This window comes from Strigops habroptila, chromosome 6 (assembly GCF_004027225.2).
Source record: "Strigops habroptila isolate Jane chromosome 6, bStrHab1.2.pri, whole genome shotgun sequence".
NCBI classification, from domain to species: domain Eukaryota; kingdom Metazoa; phylum Chordata; class Aves; order Psittaciformes; family Psittacidae; genus Strigops; species Strigops habroptila.
Genome location: NC_044282.2, coordinates 40,387,357 through 40,405,074, shown reverse-complemented (window position 1 = coordinate 40,405,074; position 17,718 = coordinate 40,387,357). Strand labels below are relative to the sequence as shown.

Sequence of the window (17,718 nt, the reverse complement as noted above, 5' to 3'; positions counted from 1 at the left end):
GACTCACTGCAGTATGTCCACATCTCTCTTGTACTGGGGATCTCAGGACTACACACAACATTTCTGACATATCCTCATCGATGCTGAATACAGGGCAAGGACCTGTCCTTTCCTCTCAGCCTAATTCTTTAGCTTCTTTGTCAAGGTCAGCAGTACAAACACATGGTTTGTAAGACTCCTCCCAGTCTCACACCATCTGCAGACTTGCTTGAGTGCACTCTATCCCAGCATTCAGATCATTATTGAAGATTTTAAACAGTATTGGACCCAGTATTGACTCCTGGGGTATACTGCTATGGACTAGCCTCAAGCTGAACTTTACGCCACAGACCACAGCCCTGTAAGTGCAACAGTTCAGTCAGTTTTCAGTCCACCTCACTGTTCACTTCCCTAGACCGTATTTCATAAGTTTGTGTATGAGAATATTATATTATATAGTGTCAAACACATTACTAAAACTGAGATAAAAAATACCCACTACCCTCCCCTCATCCACCAGGCCAGTCATCTTATCACAGAAAGCCATCACATTGGTCAGGCATGATTTCCCCTTCATAAACCCACGCTGACTATTCCCAGACACCATCTTGTTCTTCGTTGTTTGAAAATGGTTTCCAGGAATATTGCTGCACCACCCTTCCCATCAATTGAGGTGAGAACTGTAGCTCCTCAGAATCCCCCTTCCTTTCTTGAAGATAGGAATTTGCTTTCTTCCAGTCCTCAGGAACCTTTCTGGGTTAAATGACCTTCCCAAGCTGATTGAGCATGGCCTTGCGATGTCATTGGCTGGCTTCCTCAGCATTCTTGGGTGCATCCCATTAGGCCTATTCCTATTAGGCCCATTCCTGTATGTCAAATTTGTTTAAATGTTCTCTAAATTGATCTTCCTCCATAAAAGCAAAAAAAAGTATTGCAACAGGCCTATGAAAGTAAGAAGGCTAGACAGAAGCATTTTTCAGAGCAGGACCAGAGGTCTTTAGAGCAGGATTAGCAATGGCAGAACTGACTGAACAAATTTTAGGAAACATAAGTCCCTTAAAAAATTAAGCTGTCATAGCACAGGGCTTTCGGATGCTATATTTTACCAAAGGCTATTGAACAGTCTAAAACAGGAACGCTTTCAAGGGCAGGTAAATTTGTCTTATATATCATTTGTATTACCCTCAAGTAGTCAGTGGTATCATTATCAGTAAGTTCCATATTGCAGTACAGGAAATCTTGTCACTTTTCTTCTGATGTCTAAGTAGTGACAAGCAAACCTATTATGCCATGTGGAAATGAATAGTAACATGAATTTGTGATTAGTAAATTAATACTCCTAGTTTGGATTCAATGTTTTTAATTTACAAAAAAATGAACTCAGATAAGTTGGTTGATTTCACTCATGACTTGCACTTGTCTCTGGGAAGTATTTAAAGATTTAAGTGGGGAAAAAAAGCAGCTCACCAAACATGAAAAATACGGATTGAATTGTCTCTGGGCAAAAATGATTGGCCATGAAAATGGCATTTACATTACATGTGTACAGTTAATGAAGAATTAAAATTATTCCATGATGGTTCTTTAAATTAAATTTTGTCATATTAAAAACAAGAACAGACAGAAGTCAGTTGATCCTCACCTGATTATAACACAAGCGGTGTTGCTTATAGAGATTGTTAAATATACAAAGACACAGAGCAGAGCAATGACAACAAAAACCCAACAGTTGCTCAGAAATCTCAGACAACTAGAAGCAAACTAAATTATCTCTACACTAGCTAGGAAGGATGCTTAGTCCATACTGTAATCCAAACTCAGAAACTCTCAATTATCAACTAGGAAGAGAATCCATGTCAGAAAGGAACACATCCTGAATGTAACTTAAAGGAACTATACTTCCTTCTATGCCAAAACAAATAACAGGCACAAATCTAAAAAAAATTTCTAACAGTTTAATCCTTTCCTCATTAAACACTAGGTAAACATCCTGCAAGGCTGAAAGAAAAGATAACTGACTGGTACTTATGTATTTTCTTAAAGAGACATTTCTGTATTTGTTTTCTCTATCACTTTTTCCTCAAAGTGCTCATCTTGGGTTCTTTATTTATGTGTTTGTGGAAATAAAATTACACAAAGATTACACTGAATATTTTAGCAATTGTGTATAGAGTTTCAAAATGAGGAAACATCTTTAGATATAAACCTTAATCTCTGCTTTAGACTGGGCTGGTTTTGCTCTAGACAAAAAAACCCTACTCCACTTAATTAGGGTAAGAAATCCTGCTAGTACAACATCTAGGTTCAAACACACTACTTCTACCAGGATGCTAATGTGGTTTTTTTAAGTATCTCTACATTTTATTAGAAATGCACAGTCTTATTAAAACTGAGTTGTCGGATTTCCCAAGTAACAAAAAACATGAAAGTGATATGATCTGGATCCTTAAGCAACTGCAATGACACTGAAATTAAAGGAGGTGTGAGATTTACACCAATTAGAAGGTTTGGATTAGTGTATTCAAAAAAATATTTAATTGAGTGTCTGACTATGTATCTGTTGCTTACTAAAAGATATACAATTGTTTGAACATAACTTTAAAAGACACACTCTAGTAGTTTATTAAATACATTCATGTCTTGCCTTACAACCCATCACTGTTGAACACCAAGAACTCAGCCTACTCTTTTTTTTTCCTCATTGTATTTCCTTGTATTGTAAAGCAATATCTAATCCTAAATACAGCTCATATTAGTGTGTTTATTCGCCTAGGCAAGAACAAGCAAACAAATTTGGAACTTTTGGGGAATATAACGAATATTAAACATAGCTCTGATTATCATGATATTTCTCAGGAAAAAATGTACTTCAGGTTAATATGTTAAATACAGAAATTCAGGTACACTCTCATTTTGAGAAAATTAAAGGTGCATATTTTAAAAAAAGGACTTTAAAATAGAAGCTTTACTTCAAGTTTATATGTGGTAGATAATTACGTTCTTCAGTATGCTAAGCCGAAACCATTACAACAGCTAAAACTCACGACCGAGTAATGATGGTAACGACCAGAACTTGAAAAGAATAGCAACCAGATTTTTAGAATGCTAATTTATTCCAAGAATATAAAAGCAAGCTATCTTGTTTCTATCATTGCTCTCTCATTTGCCTGGAAGAATGTTAAAATAAGATTAATTCATAACTTCAGCTACCGCAGTCTTATTTATGTGGGAAATGTACAAAGTAAGCTAAATTTAAAGTTTCATTATTCAAACTGTAGGTGCAAAGTAAAGATTGTGCCCTTACCTTCACAACGTGGGACAGTAGAGCTCCATACTACATTTCCTACATTTCCATCTTGCATAATACATGTTATGGATTCAGAGCCTTGGGTCTTCACAAAACCATCATCACAGTGAAAGGAAACAGAACTTCCCAGAAGGAATCTGTCTCCAAAACGCCTCCCATTTATAGGAATGCCTGGATCATGGCACTCATTCTGACCAAAGGCTAATAAAAACATAGTAGTAATAATAATAGTAGTAACAATGATAACATCAATAATAACAACAGTAATAACAATAACAATCACAACAATCACTCCTCTAAACTTTATCTCTCTTTTTTTTTCTTTTTTGGAGACGGAATAACTTCTCTATTGTGAGGTAATAATACATAACACATAATACAATATAATTGAAAGTATGGAAAACTCCTCAGTTAAAAGTCAGATTTAAATCCAATGACATTCACACAGATGCAACGTAGTTCAAATTTGGAAGCTTATTAGTTATTTGTGGCTTAGGTACACAAGAACACTTTGCTTAAATTTCCCTCTGGACAAAATCCTGCTGTTTGCCTCTAACATAACAAGGGGTATGGTTTCACACTGCAACTAATCTGGCAGCAATACAGACTACTGCTAAAAGACTGTGGCCAGAGTGGAATGGTATTTACAAATTTTTGTGTTGAATCACAAGTGGTGTTCTCCAGGACTCAGTACTAGTGCCAGTTCTGTTAATATCTTTACCAACAATCTGGATGAGGGGATCATGCTCAGTAAGTTTGCAGATGAAACCAAAATGGGCAGGAGTGTTGATCTGCTTGAGGGTAGAAAGGCCCTTCAGAGGTAACTGCGCAGGCTGAATCAATGGACTGAGGCCAACTGTATGACGTTCAACAAGGCACAGTGCCGGGTCCTGCACTTGTGTCACAACAACCCCATGCAACACTACAGGCTTGGGGAAGAGTGGCTGGAAAGCTGCCCAGTGGAAAAGGACTTGGGGGTGTTGGTCGACAGCTGGCTGAACATGAGCCAGTTTGTGCCCAGGCGGCCAAGGTGGCAAACAGCATTCTGGTCTGTATCAGAAACAGCATATCCAGCAGGGCCAGAGAAGTGTTTGTCCCCTGCACTCAGCACTGGTGAGGCCAGATGTTGAATCCTGTGTTCAGTTCTGGGCCCCTCACTACAAAAGAGATATTGAGATATTGAGTTGCTGGAGGAGGTTCGGAGAAGAGCAACGAAGCTGGTGAAGGGTGTGGATAACAAGTCCCCACATGCACTTAAAAGACCTGTAGTTGTGGCACTTACGGACATGGGTTAGTGGTAGACTTGACAGTGCTACCTTTACAGTTGGACTCAATAATCTTAAAGGTTTTTCCAGCCTAAACAGTTCTAATGATTCTAAGACAAGCCAGGAAGCACAAGGAGGCACCAAGTGTGGTCACAGCACCAAGCCTGTCAGAATTCAAGGACTGTCTGGATGATGCTTTTAGTCATATAGCTTAGTTTTAGATAGTCCTGCAAGGAGCAGGGAGTTGAACTCAATTGTCCTCATGAGTCTCTACCAACTGAATATGCGCTATAATTCTAAGATTTTGTAAGCATCATTGTGGTTTATCTACTGAATTGCTGACACAGATCCTAAATCTGCAGTTCACTGATTGTTAGTTATGTTTCATTTATAAATCAATAAACTTCTTTGATCCTGATTTGATTCAAACCATGAGTGGCACACTTTTGGAGGTCTGGAAGTACTAGCACTTTAGCTGAACTTAAACTAAGTATTTCCTACTAACAAAACTAAATATTTCCTACTAACTCTAAGGATTCATAAATCAGGAACACTGCCATTTGCAGTCTCAGTTTCCCATTATGGAAGCATATATGCTTTTAGATAATTCTAGCACGAGGTGTGCATCAAGCTTAGCGGTAACACCTTATAGGAAAAGTGTGGTGGAAAGCTCTTTAGCATAATACCTAGGCGATTAGGACTCTCAGAGAGTTTGATCCATGAGTATTATACTTCTGACTGCACAATGCTTCAGCTTCAAATAGAAATAGTAAATATTTTCCTTATTACAGTCTGTCTTTACTTAAGTAGAGCAGCATATGGAAAAAGGGATCTGAATAATCTCAGACAGAATCAGACCTAGAATTCAGGACTCACTTTTTCCTGGTAAATCTTTTAATCTCTATAGTCTCAGTTAAGGCAAGGATCTCCCTTTTCTGTTACTTTTCAAAGGACAGTAATTATCCCTTTCTCTGAAAGCAAAAGAACAATTTAGGCATCTAAGACTTAAAAACGGTTTCAATCCATGAATTCCAGTTTCATATGGGGCATCTCTGTAATAATACAAAAAACCACCTTGACTCCGAACACTGTTAATTGTTTATCTTAATTGACACAAGATAGGAACAATGCAAGATGTGACCAAGACAACTTTATTGTCAATTAACTTCTTCTATAAGCTTAGAAGATAATTTCTTCAACCACCAAGAAAATTTCCATATAAGTAATGTCTTTGAATTACTAATAAGAGTTCTAGGAGAGTTAGCAATCTATGGCAAATGTAATAATGCTCTCCACATGACTACAATGTTACTTGAGTTGACAGTACTGTTGAGTAATATCCTTTCATATAAACAAAACAACAGATGGCTATCTGTAGCCAGGTATTTTTTAGCCTAATTTCCCCAATGGGAAAGACTTCTGCATTCAGTAGCTCTCAGCCTTCCAGTATCTGAAGGGAGCCTATACGGATGCTGGGGAGGGACTCTTCATCAGGGGCCATAGTAACAGGACAAGGGGTAACAGCTTCAAATTTAAATAGGGGAAGTTCAGATTAGACATAAGGAGGAAGTTCTTTACTGTGAGGGTGGTGAGGCACTGGAACAGGTTGCCCAAAGAAGTGGTAAATGCTCCATCTCTGGCAGTGTTCAAGGCGAGGCTGGACAAAGCTTTAGGCGACATGGTCTAGTGGGAAGCATACCTGCCCATGGCAGGGGAGTTGGAACTAGATGATCTTAAGGTCCTTTCCAACCCTAACCATTCTATGATTCTATGACTGGTAGGCCCACATTCAACAACATTTGAACTTGTTGGTCAGTTGCAACTAAATTTTTTACATTTAAGAATTACATTCTTAAAGGTATTACATTCTTAAAATTCCTGAACAAACTGAAGCTGGAGAGAAGAATGATTTTAAAATTTGTAAACTCCTATAGGAAAGACTTCTGCATGAGATCAGCTATGTTCTAAGATGCTAGAAAAACCACAGAGATAACTGTGATGTATATATCAAAAAAGAGATCGATATACTTAGGGGTCTGCATTCCTCGATAGCATACCATTTAACTGGAAGATAAAATGCAAAAGTAAAGCAGGTTCCCAGAGCTATTTATTTGCAATGATATTCTAGTTGCTTTTCATACTTCTATGCTTTTCAGATGAACATCTCCATTTTTGAGATCTAAGATTAACACTTTTATGAACTTATTCCTGCTGGTTCCATTGAGAAGTATATTAAATCACTTGCACTGCATGCTTTGATCTGAATGATCTGAGCTTTAGTTATATGCTCTGCATTTATGCAGCGTCAACTAAAAAGGCCCTTAAATAATGAAGGGAATTCCTCAGCACTGTTACAATTAAAATAAATGAATTATAAAGATTCAGATAAGCTAATGAACATTAGGAAGACAGCTGAAAGCAGTGCAATTACACAAGCATTACAACTTACTTCTGTATTATAAATAAAAACATGTTCTATCTGTCATTATTATGAAGAAAGATAGCTTGATTTTAAGACTAGGCATAAAATAAAAGCAGAGGCTCTTACTTGTGTAAGTGATATTAAATCCTCTTCCAGTGGTAGAATGATCTGACTGAAATTCCAGCCTTACTATATGCCCACTGCTAGCCAACTGGGAAGGGACTTCATTGCCAGAAAAAGTGCCAAGAGGTGGTAAATCTGAAATCCCATCATCTTTCACTGTAAGGTAGTCAAATTGAGGTTCTACATCAAAGTCGTTGAAAATCAGGTGGATTCTGCTTCCTGGCTCTGAGATAATTAACCAAACACAGTTCATATTGTTCCCATACTCCTCAGGATAATTTGGAGAAAGAATAATTCCAGACGGTGTGGTGAAGTTGAAGAAACACGAGACTAAAGAAAACAACAATAGATTCTTAAAATACTATCCACAAACATTATAAATGCTTGTCTTCATATTTTTTATTATTGCGGAAAGGATGCTTTTGAAGCCTGGATGTCAAAAATACTACACATGCAAGCTGGAAATGTTTAAGACTGTCAGAACATTTCTTCAATATAATGTGTCAGCCTTGCCTGTTTTTATTTCCCCAAGTGAGGTTGAGTAACTACACCTGGGCCTGCAAGAGATGTGAGAAGCATGTAGAGAATGCCAAAGTAGGAAAGCAAAAGTAATGCAAAGTCAGAATTTGGAAAAATTGGCAGGTTTGTTTTGAAAAGAAAATGCGACCTCCAAATTTAAATGTGAATTTTCTCTAAAAGGAAAATTCATGAAAATGTATTTAGCAATCAAAAAAAAAAAATTGGGCACAAGAGCCAGTTCTGCCTGTAGTACACAAGGTTCATGTAATTAACAGCGGTAACTGAGATGTGCCTTGATCAAGAACTCTTAAGAGTACATAATACAAACTTATTTCATCCCTATTTTCCTCTTCAACAGCACAGGGCAATTAAATATAAATGATTCATAGCTCTCCTCCTTTTCACTCTTTCGGGCCAATTTTCTTCAAGACAATTCCTAACTGATTTCAGAGTCATAAGTTTGTGGCTGGTACCTTAGTGAGAAGTACAATACATTCAGAAAGAGGAAGGCTCACTGCATATTAATTAACACGAAGGATTAACACAATTACTCATCTCTTTAAATGTGTCAAACTGAACTCAGTGTTTGTAAATAGATGTTGCCAGTTTACATTCTATTATCTTTCATAGGGCATGTGCACATCAAACAGTGGAACACAGTAAAACATTCCACACTATTGCCAACAGGAACTAATATACCAACCCAATGCAATACTGCACCATGAACAAAAGCAACTTCTGTTTTCAAAGACAGCCACACTGTCTCCAGCCCCAGGCCTTATATGCTTAGACACATTTCAGCATTGCATGGGCATATGGAGACTTCTTCCAGTTCACAGCAAGCTTACTCAGCTTTTTTTTTACTGTACCATCAGAGCTGCAAACTACATATGTGTCCAAGTAGAAAAGGACATCTCACGAAGGTTGTTTTGAAAATCCAGTACTGAATTATAAGACTGTTTATAGGAAAAGGTAGTGTGGGCGGGAGGAGAAATGAAGTGCCTAATACACCTATGTCCTAGAAAGTTTTACTCTATTTTACCATAGAAGAAAAAGAAAACAGAAAATTAAAAAACAAACAACAACCCTCTTTATTTAAATCCATCTATAAGCTTACCTACAAACATATTTTATCTTTAAAAGCAAAATTCAAAACTAATTATTTTACCTACCCTTTTTCCGTGTTAGATATCCTTATATTCATTTTCATGCTTTATTAGGATATCAGATAAAAATCCCCAATCTTTTCTTACGTGGATCTGGAGACTGCTTTGCACAGACAGAATCAATGTATGTGTTCCACTGAGCCCCTTTGAACATTTACATGCTATTACAAATTGTTCATTTAGAGTCTCATTCAACACACATTTACATTAGGAGTGTTAAATGGTTCAATTAAATATAAAATGAGGGGAAAGAACATTCTAAAATAGTTATATGTGCTGTTTCCCCATAAATAAGCTACTATTGAGCCCACTAAAAAAAGCCCATGCGACTGAAAAAAGTCTTCAAGGTCTTTTGAAATGTTTTCCTGCTGGTTAGCCACAAATGCTAAGAAAAGCAAGAGGCTAAGGTCAGAAAAATAATACAGAAAAAGAAAATTCTTACAAACGCAGCTGGGTTTGTTGCCAGACCACTGGTTGTTTTGTTGACATGTAATCGTTCTCTCTCCCACCAGTTCAAAAGCTGCTTGACATTCAAAGGTAAGTGTGTCTCCATGCAGAAAACTGCTGCCAGTCCTTTTTCCATATGATGGAATTCCAGGGTCTCCACAACCTCCTTTCTCGATTTCTGAATATCAAAAAAATTCAAACAATAATAAGGAAAACATATTTACAAGCAATTTATACCTCAGAATCAGTAGTGCTTTCAAAATATTTGGCATTATGCCTTTAACATTTACAGCTGCAAGTGAACTAGAAGTAAATGCTGTAAAACCACTTCTAAAATTACTTAGGATCTAAAGTCTTTTCACAAGCTAAAAGCTTCCATACCTGCACTGCTGAAGATAACAGAATACTCATGTCTAACTGCATTGCTGCACTGAATTACAGCATATTTGAAGGTAAAACTGTAAAGTCATAGTCTCCATTCTAACCATGGAGACATACTATGTGTAGATCCTATTTCTGGTAATGAGGTACTAGTAATGAAGAATCTGTCTTAAGTCTCTCATCTGCAATTCCATTTATAAGGCTATTAGCAATACAATTAAAGGTATGTAATTTACTGATAGCATAAACGAATTTCATTTTTAGCACTAAAATATAATAAAAACAAAACTGAGGAATTATTTCTTAATCTCATAATTCAAATCAGCGCCACATTTTTCCCAGCTGCATTCAGCTATGCTAAAAAGAAATTAACATTTTGGATTGTAATTTCTAGATATTCTCTAAGAGATCTGCTACTTAAATTATTTAATTTGTAGATGTTGAGTATACATATACAAAAGAAGACTATAAAAAACTGAAGTCTTATGAAATTTATGAACAAGAATAGTAAGAAAGGAAATCTAAATATTAATTGCCTGTGATAGAAATGGTGAATCATCTTACAAATTACTATACACATAGCTGTCCATCAAAAATGAAAGCTCTATTTCTTTACCATTAAATTTAAAGCAGATTATTAATTCCCATTTCAGCAACAACAATAATAACAAAGCACTTCTGGTTCTATAACTGTGTTGCTACATGTGTACTAAAATGATGCAAACCTGATTTGAATGAAATTAGTGATAAAATACTTGTTATTTAAATGTTTCCCAGCTCAACCCAAGTTATGAAATCTGAAACATTCAAGATAACAAGAAAATTCAACTCACTGAATATTACTAAATATTAGTTTTATTTAACACCATTAAAAATGTCTGCTGTCAAATATTGCTAAGTCCACTGATGTTAAATCCTGGTAGAAGTGTGTATCTTGACATGCTAACAACAGAAATTCTAAGATGCGGGATGGCATTATTATGATATGTGAAGTCAATCCACTATGTTTATACCCTTAAAGCAGTTGTGAAAAGATTGTTGACAAGAATGTTGAGAAAGGTATGCCATGTATTTCACAAAAGAACAGGTGATTGATCAGGATTATAGGGATGTAATTTTTTTTCTTACTAATCTTAAAACCAAATTTTGAAGAGAAAATTAGAAGCAACTATTCTATCTATGAATTCAAAGCCATTCCATAATCAGTGGTTTTATTCAAATAATTTGATTACCAGATAGTAGAATATATCGAATGAAAACCTCTTTAAAAAAGTCTAGTACACATATATAATAAAATACCAGTAGAGCAATGTCATAAATATTATTCAAACTTATATGTGTTTACAAATGCTTTAATGTAGTTTTCACCTGCCTACTCTACTGAGACATTGATTCCTACTACTACAGTGAAGCACTGGAAACCTGTGTGGTCCCAGCTATCCACAGCTCTACATCCTACATGAAAAGGCAGGGAGGCACAGAAAACCAGAACCCACATTTTAAACACATTTTGAAAGTTCATCTCCTCCACTGATACGAGAGCTATATCTAATCCAGCATGTAGAAATGATCATGAACACTCTTTTCCAAAAAAATGTTGTTTCTTGAAGATCAGGGCAATACTGTCTCAGGCAGGAGTGTCAGGAGGCAAACTGTCTGCAGGGTTTTGCAAAGGCATTACTGAAGATTTATCCCTTAAAAGAAAGCAACAAGTGTTTCTTTCCATGGTCTACAGAAAAAGTATCAAAATATCTTTAATTAATGAATTTACTGAAGTAGAAGACAGACCAGGATGCTTCTAACTCTCAAGAGATACACCAAGCCCTAGAAGAGGGGTTATGGATCAGTGAACCAAAACTTTTAACAGAAATTACCATGAATCAAGCTTTCTGGCAGGTTGAAAATTCCTTTTTTTTGTACATCTTTAGTCAGAACCAAGCTCTTACTGAGGAAGGCACGTATACCGGATAAACTTTGGAAACTAACCAAATACTTTGTGCTGCTTAATATATCACCCTTCATCCAAGAATGCCGTTTTACTTGGGACGGAGAACTAATTTGGATCTTTAAATATCTTATTTGCAAGCACAAGCGAGCAGTTAAAAACATAAAAACTGATTTCAGGTAGAAGATCTTTTAATTTTTTTAAAAAATCCTTTTATTCTTTGGAAAAGTAAAGGTTTAGTAAAACCTCTCTCATAAAAAATATTTTAATGATGAATTATAGATTCTCTCTTAAAACACATTAGAAAGAATTTTTAAATCAAGCTATTTTACATTGAAAAGCCAAAGAACTCACTAAAATGTCAAAATGAAGTGTATGAATTTTATTTCAATTCCAGCTTTCAGAGTTTGTTCAATGTAAAAAAAATGTTTGTTCAATGTAAAAAAACCAAACCAGCAAATGTCATAAATTCATAAAACACTTCTGATGTCTGACTTTCATTTTCAAAAAAAAAGCTTGAAAAATTCTATCCAGCTCTAGAAATCTACATCTTCAGAAACCTTGAAGTGAAATCTATCTAACCGTAACAGAAAATGTACTCCAGCCAAAACTAAGTTATTCAGGTGGACAGAAAGCACCCATTTAATTTCCATGGATAACATTCACTTCAATTTTCACATAAATTTCTCGGTATGAAGATTTACAATAACATGTATATCATGTAATTCTTATTCATATTACATTACAGGTATTACTATCAACACCACATTTTAGATCAATTAATATTCTACCAATCAATTTTAAAGTGAGACAAAGATCTGTTGTTTTCACACCACAAAATCATAAGCAACACCCAACTTAGATACATTAACACTTTCCATGCACTTTTTCAGTTCAACATTCATGCATTAGACAATTTCCTTCCAAAATATCTGAAAAAAAACCCAAAAGCCCAAAAAGCTGTGTCTTAGCTGACTGAATTTTTCACAGATAGACTGATTACAGGTCAGGTAGTGGTTAAGATGACACAACTCCCCTTCCTCATAAACAGATAAAAACTTCTAGTAACAGTCTCAGTTACAATGCCTTTTTTTAGTAGTATTATTACTAAACTATTATAAATTACAAATCCGTGTAAAATTTCTGCCAGCAGCAGAACACAATATTAAATATTCACTTTCTTATTATTCAGAAAATCATGAGGAAGTGACAGAACAAAACTAAGTCAGATGCAAGATTGTCCGTACATTTCTCTTCAGTAAGGAGCTAGATTTCTGCCACATATATTAATGACAGACCATAACTTAGAGAAGACAGAGAATGCCAGATTCAGGAGTCTGTGTTTATACATAAAGAATATTACTGCTTTATAACCAGATCCAGAGTAGTACAGGCATGTAATGATTGTCAACATTTTTCTGCCCTCTGGGATTTAACACAGCTTTATTTCATTGTCTCTTTTGGTACCTGTTTGACATCCACTGATTTGATGAGAGAACAAATTTTTTAAACGTTTAAATTCAGTTGAGATGCATTGTGCTTATTACTTCAACACATGCAATTTATTAAGTAGAATAATTGGTGCAAAAAAATTATATATCCTTTTGCTAAAAAACAAAACCAAAACCAAAAAACAACACGAGAAAAAAAAAACCAACCCAAAAAGCCCACCCCACCCCACAAGAAAAAAAACCCAACAAACTCCCCCCCCTCAAACATTCCTCTGACCAGGTCAGCTGGAGCTAAGGCTGAGCTCTTAGAAAAATCATATGGGACAGAAAAGGTTCTTAAAATGACAAATACGAAAATAAAAGCTATGCTAGCTTATTTAAAGCATGGCAATAAAACCCTTATTCCTTTAGGATTATTCTGTGTACTCATTCAATGTTGGACTTCTTTTGATCTGAGTCCCTAGAGCTGTGTGAAATTCATTAAGTTTGCAAATAAGCTCTCAAGCTCAAATTTAAACATCATCTTCCTCTGGTTACCAAAATATTAACATTGATCTTATTCAATCGTTTATGGCTTTCATGTACTCTCGTTCAGTAGCCTGAGCAAAGAGACTCTTCATCTTGTTTGTAAACTAGAAAATATAGTCGGTTTCAGGGAATATTCTTTCTTTAATGTTGGAAGAATGACAAGATTAAATTTCTGATGAGAAGATCATATCCCTCTGAATTTAATCAAAGACATTTCTGTTCCCGTGTTTTCTTTCAAAGGAAGAAATATGGCAATTCTAAAGTGATATTAAGAATCTATATAAGTATTATGACTACTATTTAAAGGTGTCACATTGCAATTCAAGCCTTTTTGATGGAAAGGCTTTGCATTAGTTTGATCCAGGTATCTGAAATACATAATAAAATACTTCATGGATTATAATATTTGGCAGTCTTGAATTTATTAGTCATGGTAGTAATTTACCTTTTTTCTTCTTATTACTAGATTAGAAATACACAGTTAAAATTAAATTCTTATCGCCACTATGTTTTCATTCACACTATCCAATGTTCTAGCTTAGATGATTAGTGAATCATCATCAAATCACTAAATATGCAGCTAGAGTAAACTTTTACCAGTAGAGTATCAATAGTCTCCTTACACTTTAGTAGTTCAGATGCATAAATACAATTTAAATTAAATAACTGTTTTAAACATGTGGCTAACACCAAAATCCATTGTTGAGGTCAATACCTCAAGACCCTAAAATCATTAATTCATCTTATAAGGATCATCTTAGCTAAGGTCAAGATAGGTTAAGGGAAGCTGAGAACTGACACAGCTATACATGTACCAAAAAACCCAAAAAAGTATTTTGGAAGTTTATTTCTGCATCAGATACAGCCTGTTCAGTTTAACATCTCAACTCTTATATGACAAGCCACAGAAATTCATGGTTTCAATACAAGAAAATTGATCATTTATTTTTTTTCTTCTTATTCATCATGCCTACCTGCATTAATAATCATAATATCTGTCACAGTGGAATCTGAATTAAAAACACGAATGGGGAAACCCTTATAAAAATAGAAAACATTATAGAAAGAGAAGGGATAGAGAGATATGCTCAGGACTGCAGAACAGGACGCAAGTAAAAGACTGATACTATATATATGATTCCTGCAAAGGAACACGGGAACAACTACTGAAAGTGAAAATTATAAAACTAATAGAAAAAAAAAAAAATCAGGTACCACATAATTGGACTGTAAAAGTGGCTATTAAAAGCTAAAATGAGGTTGGCCTAAAGCTAAAACCAGGATGGCCTTACATGATGATTTTGTAGATGATCACAATTTTATCATTATTCCAGTAAATTTCTTCAAAGAAATTTTACAGTACAATTTATTACAGTCTCCATCTATAAAAAGAGAAGGCCTCCTTCATGGATCATATAGTTCCCAGCAGCATTCTAAAAGATTCTCACAATTTCTCTGAAATGTTTTGTCCTTGCTGTTATCAAAAAGGCTACAGATCATATCCAGTAGATTAATTTTTGTTGCTTCTGCCTTATTGCATTCTGTATCAATATTAAAAAACAAACATGACCTTAGAATCAGATAGCTGGAAAACCAACATGAAAAATCTTACAGGAAGCCCATTTAAGCTAACAATTCACTATCATAGCATATGCATGGCTTGTTGGTAATGATAACATATCTTATCATATCGTATCTTATAAAAATCCTTGAAAGTAATTTGAGAAGAAAACAAAACATGACAAATATGTTCTTTAAGTTTAATATTTGCTATTCAATAATATATTAACATTTAACATTTTAATACCCAGAAAAATAAAATTTCAGTTTGTTTACAATCAATTTTACATGTCCAGTGGTAGATGCAGGCCAAATCTGAACAAGGATGAGGAAGAAGAATTTTGTGACTTCTTGCAGAAATGTTTATGACACCAAGTAACTGTCTGATGAAACAGTAGGCGACACCCATTATCAGTAATCGTAGAAAAATAAATGTGGGAAAAAAAAAAATTATGAGCTTGCAGGCACAATGGTTCTGACTTGACAGTTACCACGCAGGAACGAGAACTCTGGCATACTAAAGGTAATTCTCTGAAATTGGAAGCTATTGAAAAATGTTAGGAATTGCTAGGAAAGGAAGAGTGAACAAAACAGAAGACAGTATTTTGACAACAGACAAAAATCTATTTCTTTTGCATGTTGAATATTGCATGTAGTTCTGCACCTCCATAGAAAACAGGCTACATTAGAATTAGGGAAGGAAAATGAAAGATAAAAATTACTGTTTCTGAGGAACTGGGGACCAATTAAATAGACTGGAAATCTCTTTTTTTGGGAGGTGAAATATATGTGTTCAAAAAGTGATTAGACAAATACATAGAAGAAAACCTTACTAAGTGACTAAGAGAAAGTATTTCTCTTAGAGCAGCTCCCATATGAAGACAGGCTGAGAAAGTTGGGGCTGTTCAGCCTTGAGAAGAGAAGGCTGTGTGGAGACCTCATAGCAGCCTTCCAGTATATGAAGGGGGCCTACAAGGATACTGGGGAGGGACTCTTCATCAGGGACAAGGGATAATGGGTTTAAACTTGAGCAGGGGAAGATTCATGTTAGATGTTAGAAGTTGTTCTTTACTGTGAGAGTGGTGAGGCACTGGAACAGGTTGCCCAAGGATGTTGTGAATACTCCATCCCTGGCAGTGTTCAAGGTCAGGCTGGACAGAGTCTTGAGTAACCTGGTTTAGTGGAAGGTGTCCCTGTCCATGGCAAGGGGATTGGAACTAGATGATCTTAAGATCCTTTCCAACCCAGCCCATTCTATGATTCTATTTAAACCATGCACCACTGACAACAGGGGAAGTACTCTGGGATTATCTCTGTCTTTTAATTTATCACTGTATATTTCACCATTTTTTTCTTTAAACTTTCATTATGGTCTACTATCAACATGCTATGAGCTTTTGGTCTCACTGTAGATTTTTATTCTAATGTTTTATGGTGAGGAACATTGTATTATTCAAAATGCAGATTTCATTTTTGTTTACTAACAGAAAGAGTAGAACCTGCCTATAAAAAAGGCCGAGGAGTGCCTTGGACAAAAGTTAGCCCAAAGATATCCTGTGGAATTCAAGTTAGCATGTTAAGGTGGAAAATAGGAAATACAGTAAAAAGCAAGTTTAGTTGCCTCAGAAAAGATTAGAATAACATAAGGGTGAATCTTGTGAAAAAGTGAACCATGGAATGAGGCAAAGACAATAAAGGAGCTTGTAGAAAGTTATTAAATATAAGAGAAAGAAAAATAGCTGGCAGGAAAGGAGAATGAAGAATACCTTTAGCTTTCCAGGAAAAAAAAAAAAAAATAGAAAAAAAAGAAAAAAGAAAATCATAGTTAGATAAAAAGTTTAAATAAAATTAAGTAAAGGGCAGGATAGGAAGAGAGTGTTTAGAAAATGTAGACATATTCAAGCGAACATGGATTAATTAAATTCACATTAAAGTACTTAAATTGAAGCAGTCTATGAACTATTAACAATTATCTTCAAGAACTTAGGGAGGACAAGTGAGGTCCCAGCTGACTGGACAAAGTCACATGTAGTATCTACCTTAAAAACTGGAAAAAACAAAGGAATTATACAAATGCATGTGTATATAACTTGTCTCCTCAAACTGGGAAAATGCTATGTGTTATCTTCCTTTACAACACAGTATCCTTGAAGATCTTTACCTAAAATTATGTTAAATCCTGGCAAGGAAGACATGGCAGTTGTCTAGAAAAGAATCAGTGTGCTACCAATATTTTAAAAGTGCAAGAAAATTGACCTCTCTAATTATAGGATTGTAAAGCTATCCCTGATCCTAAACTAAGTCATGGAACAGCCAGCACAGGAGTTTTTCTAAAGGGTTAAAAGATGAAAATACAATTAACAGCAGTTAACATGGTTTCATTTGAAAATTGGTCATGTCATACAAACAATATGACTTTTCGATTATAAACTTAGTTGACACAATATATTTGGATTTTTTTCAACTATTTAAATTAGCAACACAACCTCCTAATTAAGAATTGGCATCACAGAAAATCAATTTAGCACATATTAAATGGATCAAAATTAGATAATGATAGTATCTCAAAGCATAAATGTGAATAAAGAACTATCATTAGGCAAAAACCCCTGTATATATTATTTG

At 35.2% G+C, this 17,718-nt stretch overlaps 1 protein-coding gene across 4 annotated transcripts in view; it reads right to left on the bottom strand.

Moving 5' to 3' along the window:
* Window positions 1-17,718, bottom strand: part of CSMD1 (CUB and Sushi multiple domains 1) — a 1,137,242-nt gene that overhangs the window by 284,811 nt on the left and 834,713 nt on the right. For 3 of the 4 annotated variants that reach the window (XM_030490098.1, XM_030490096.1, XM_030490095.1), the window contains exons 13-15: window positions 9,224-9,406; window positions 7,100-7,426; window positions 3,284-3,487 (exon numbers count right to left, since the gene is read on the bottom strand). In XM_030490098.1, coding sequence (XP_030345958.1) covers window positions 3,284-3,487; window positions 7,100-7,426; window positions 9,224-9,406 — 714 coding nt within the window. The remainder of the gene's footprint in view (window positions 1-3,283; window positions 3,488-7,099; window positions 7,427-9,223; window positions 9,407-17,718) is intronic. The other variant, XM_030490097.1, reaches the window with a different exon arrangement.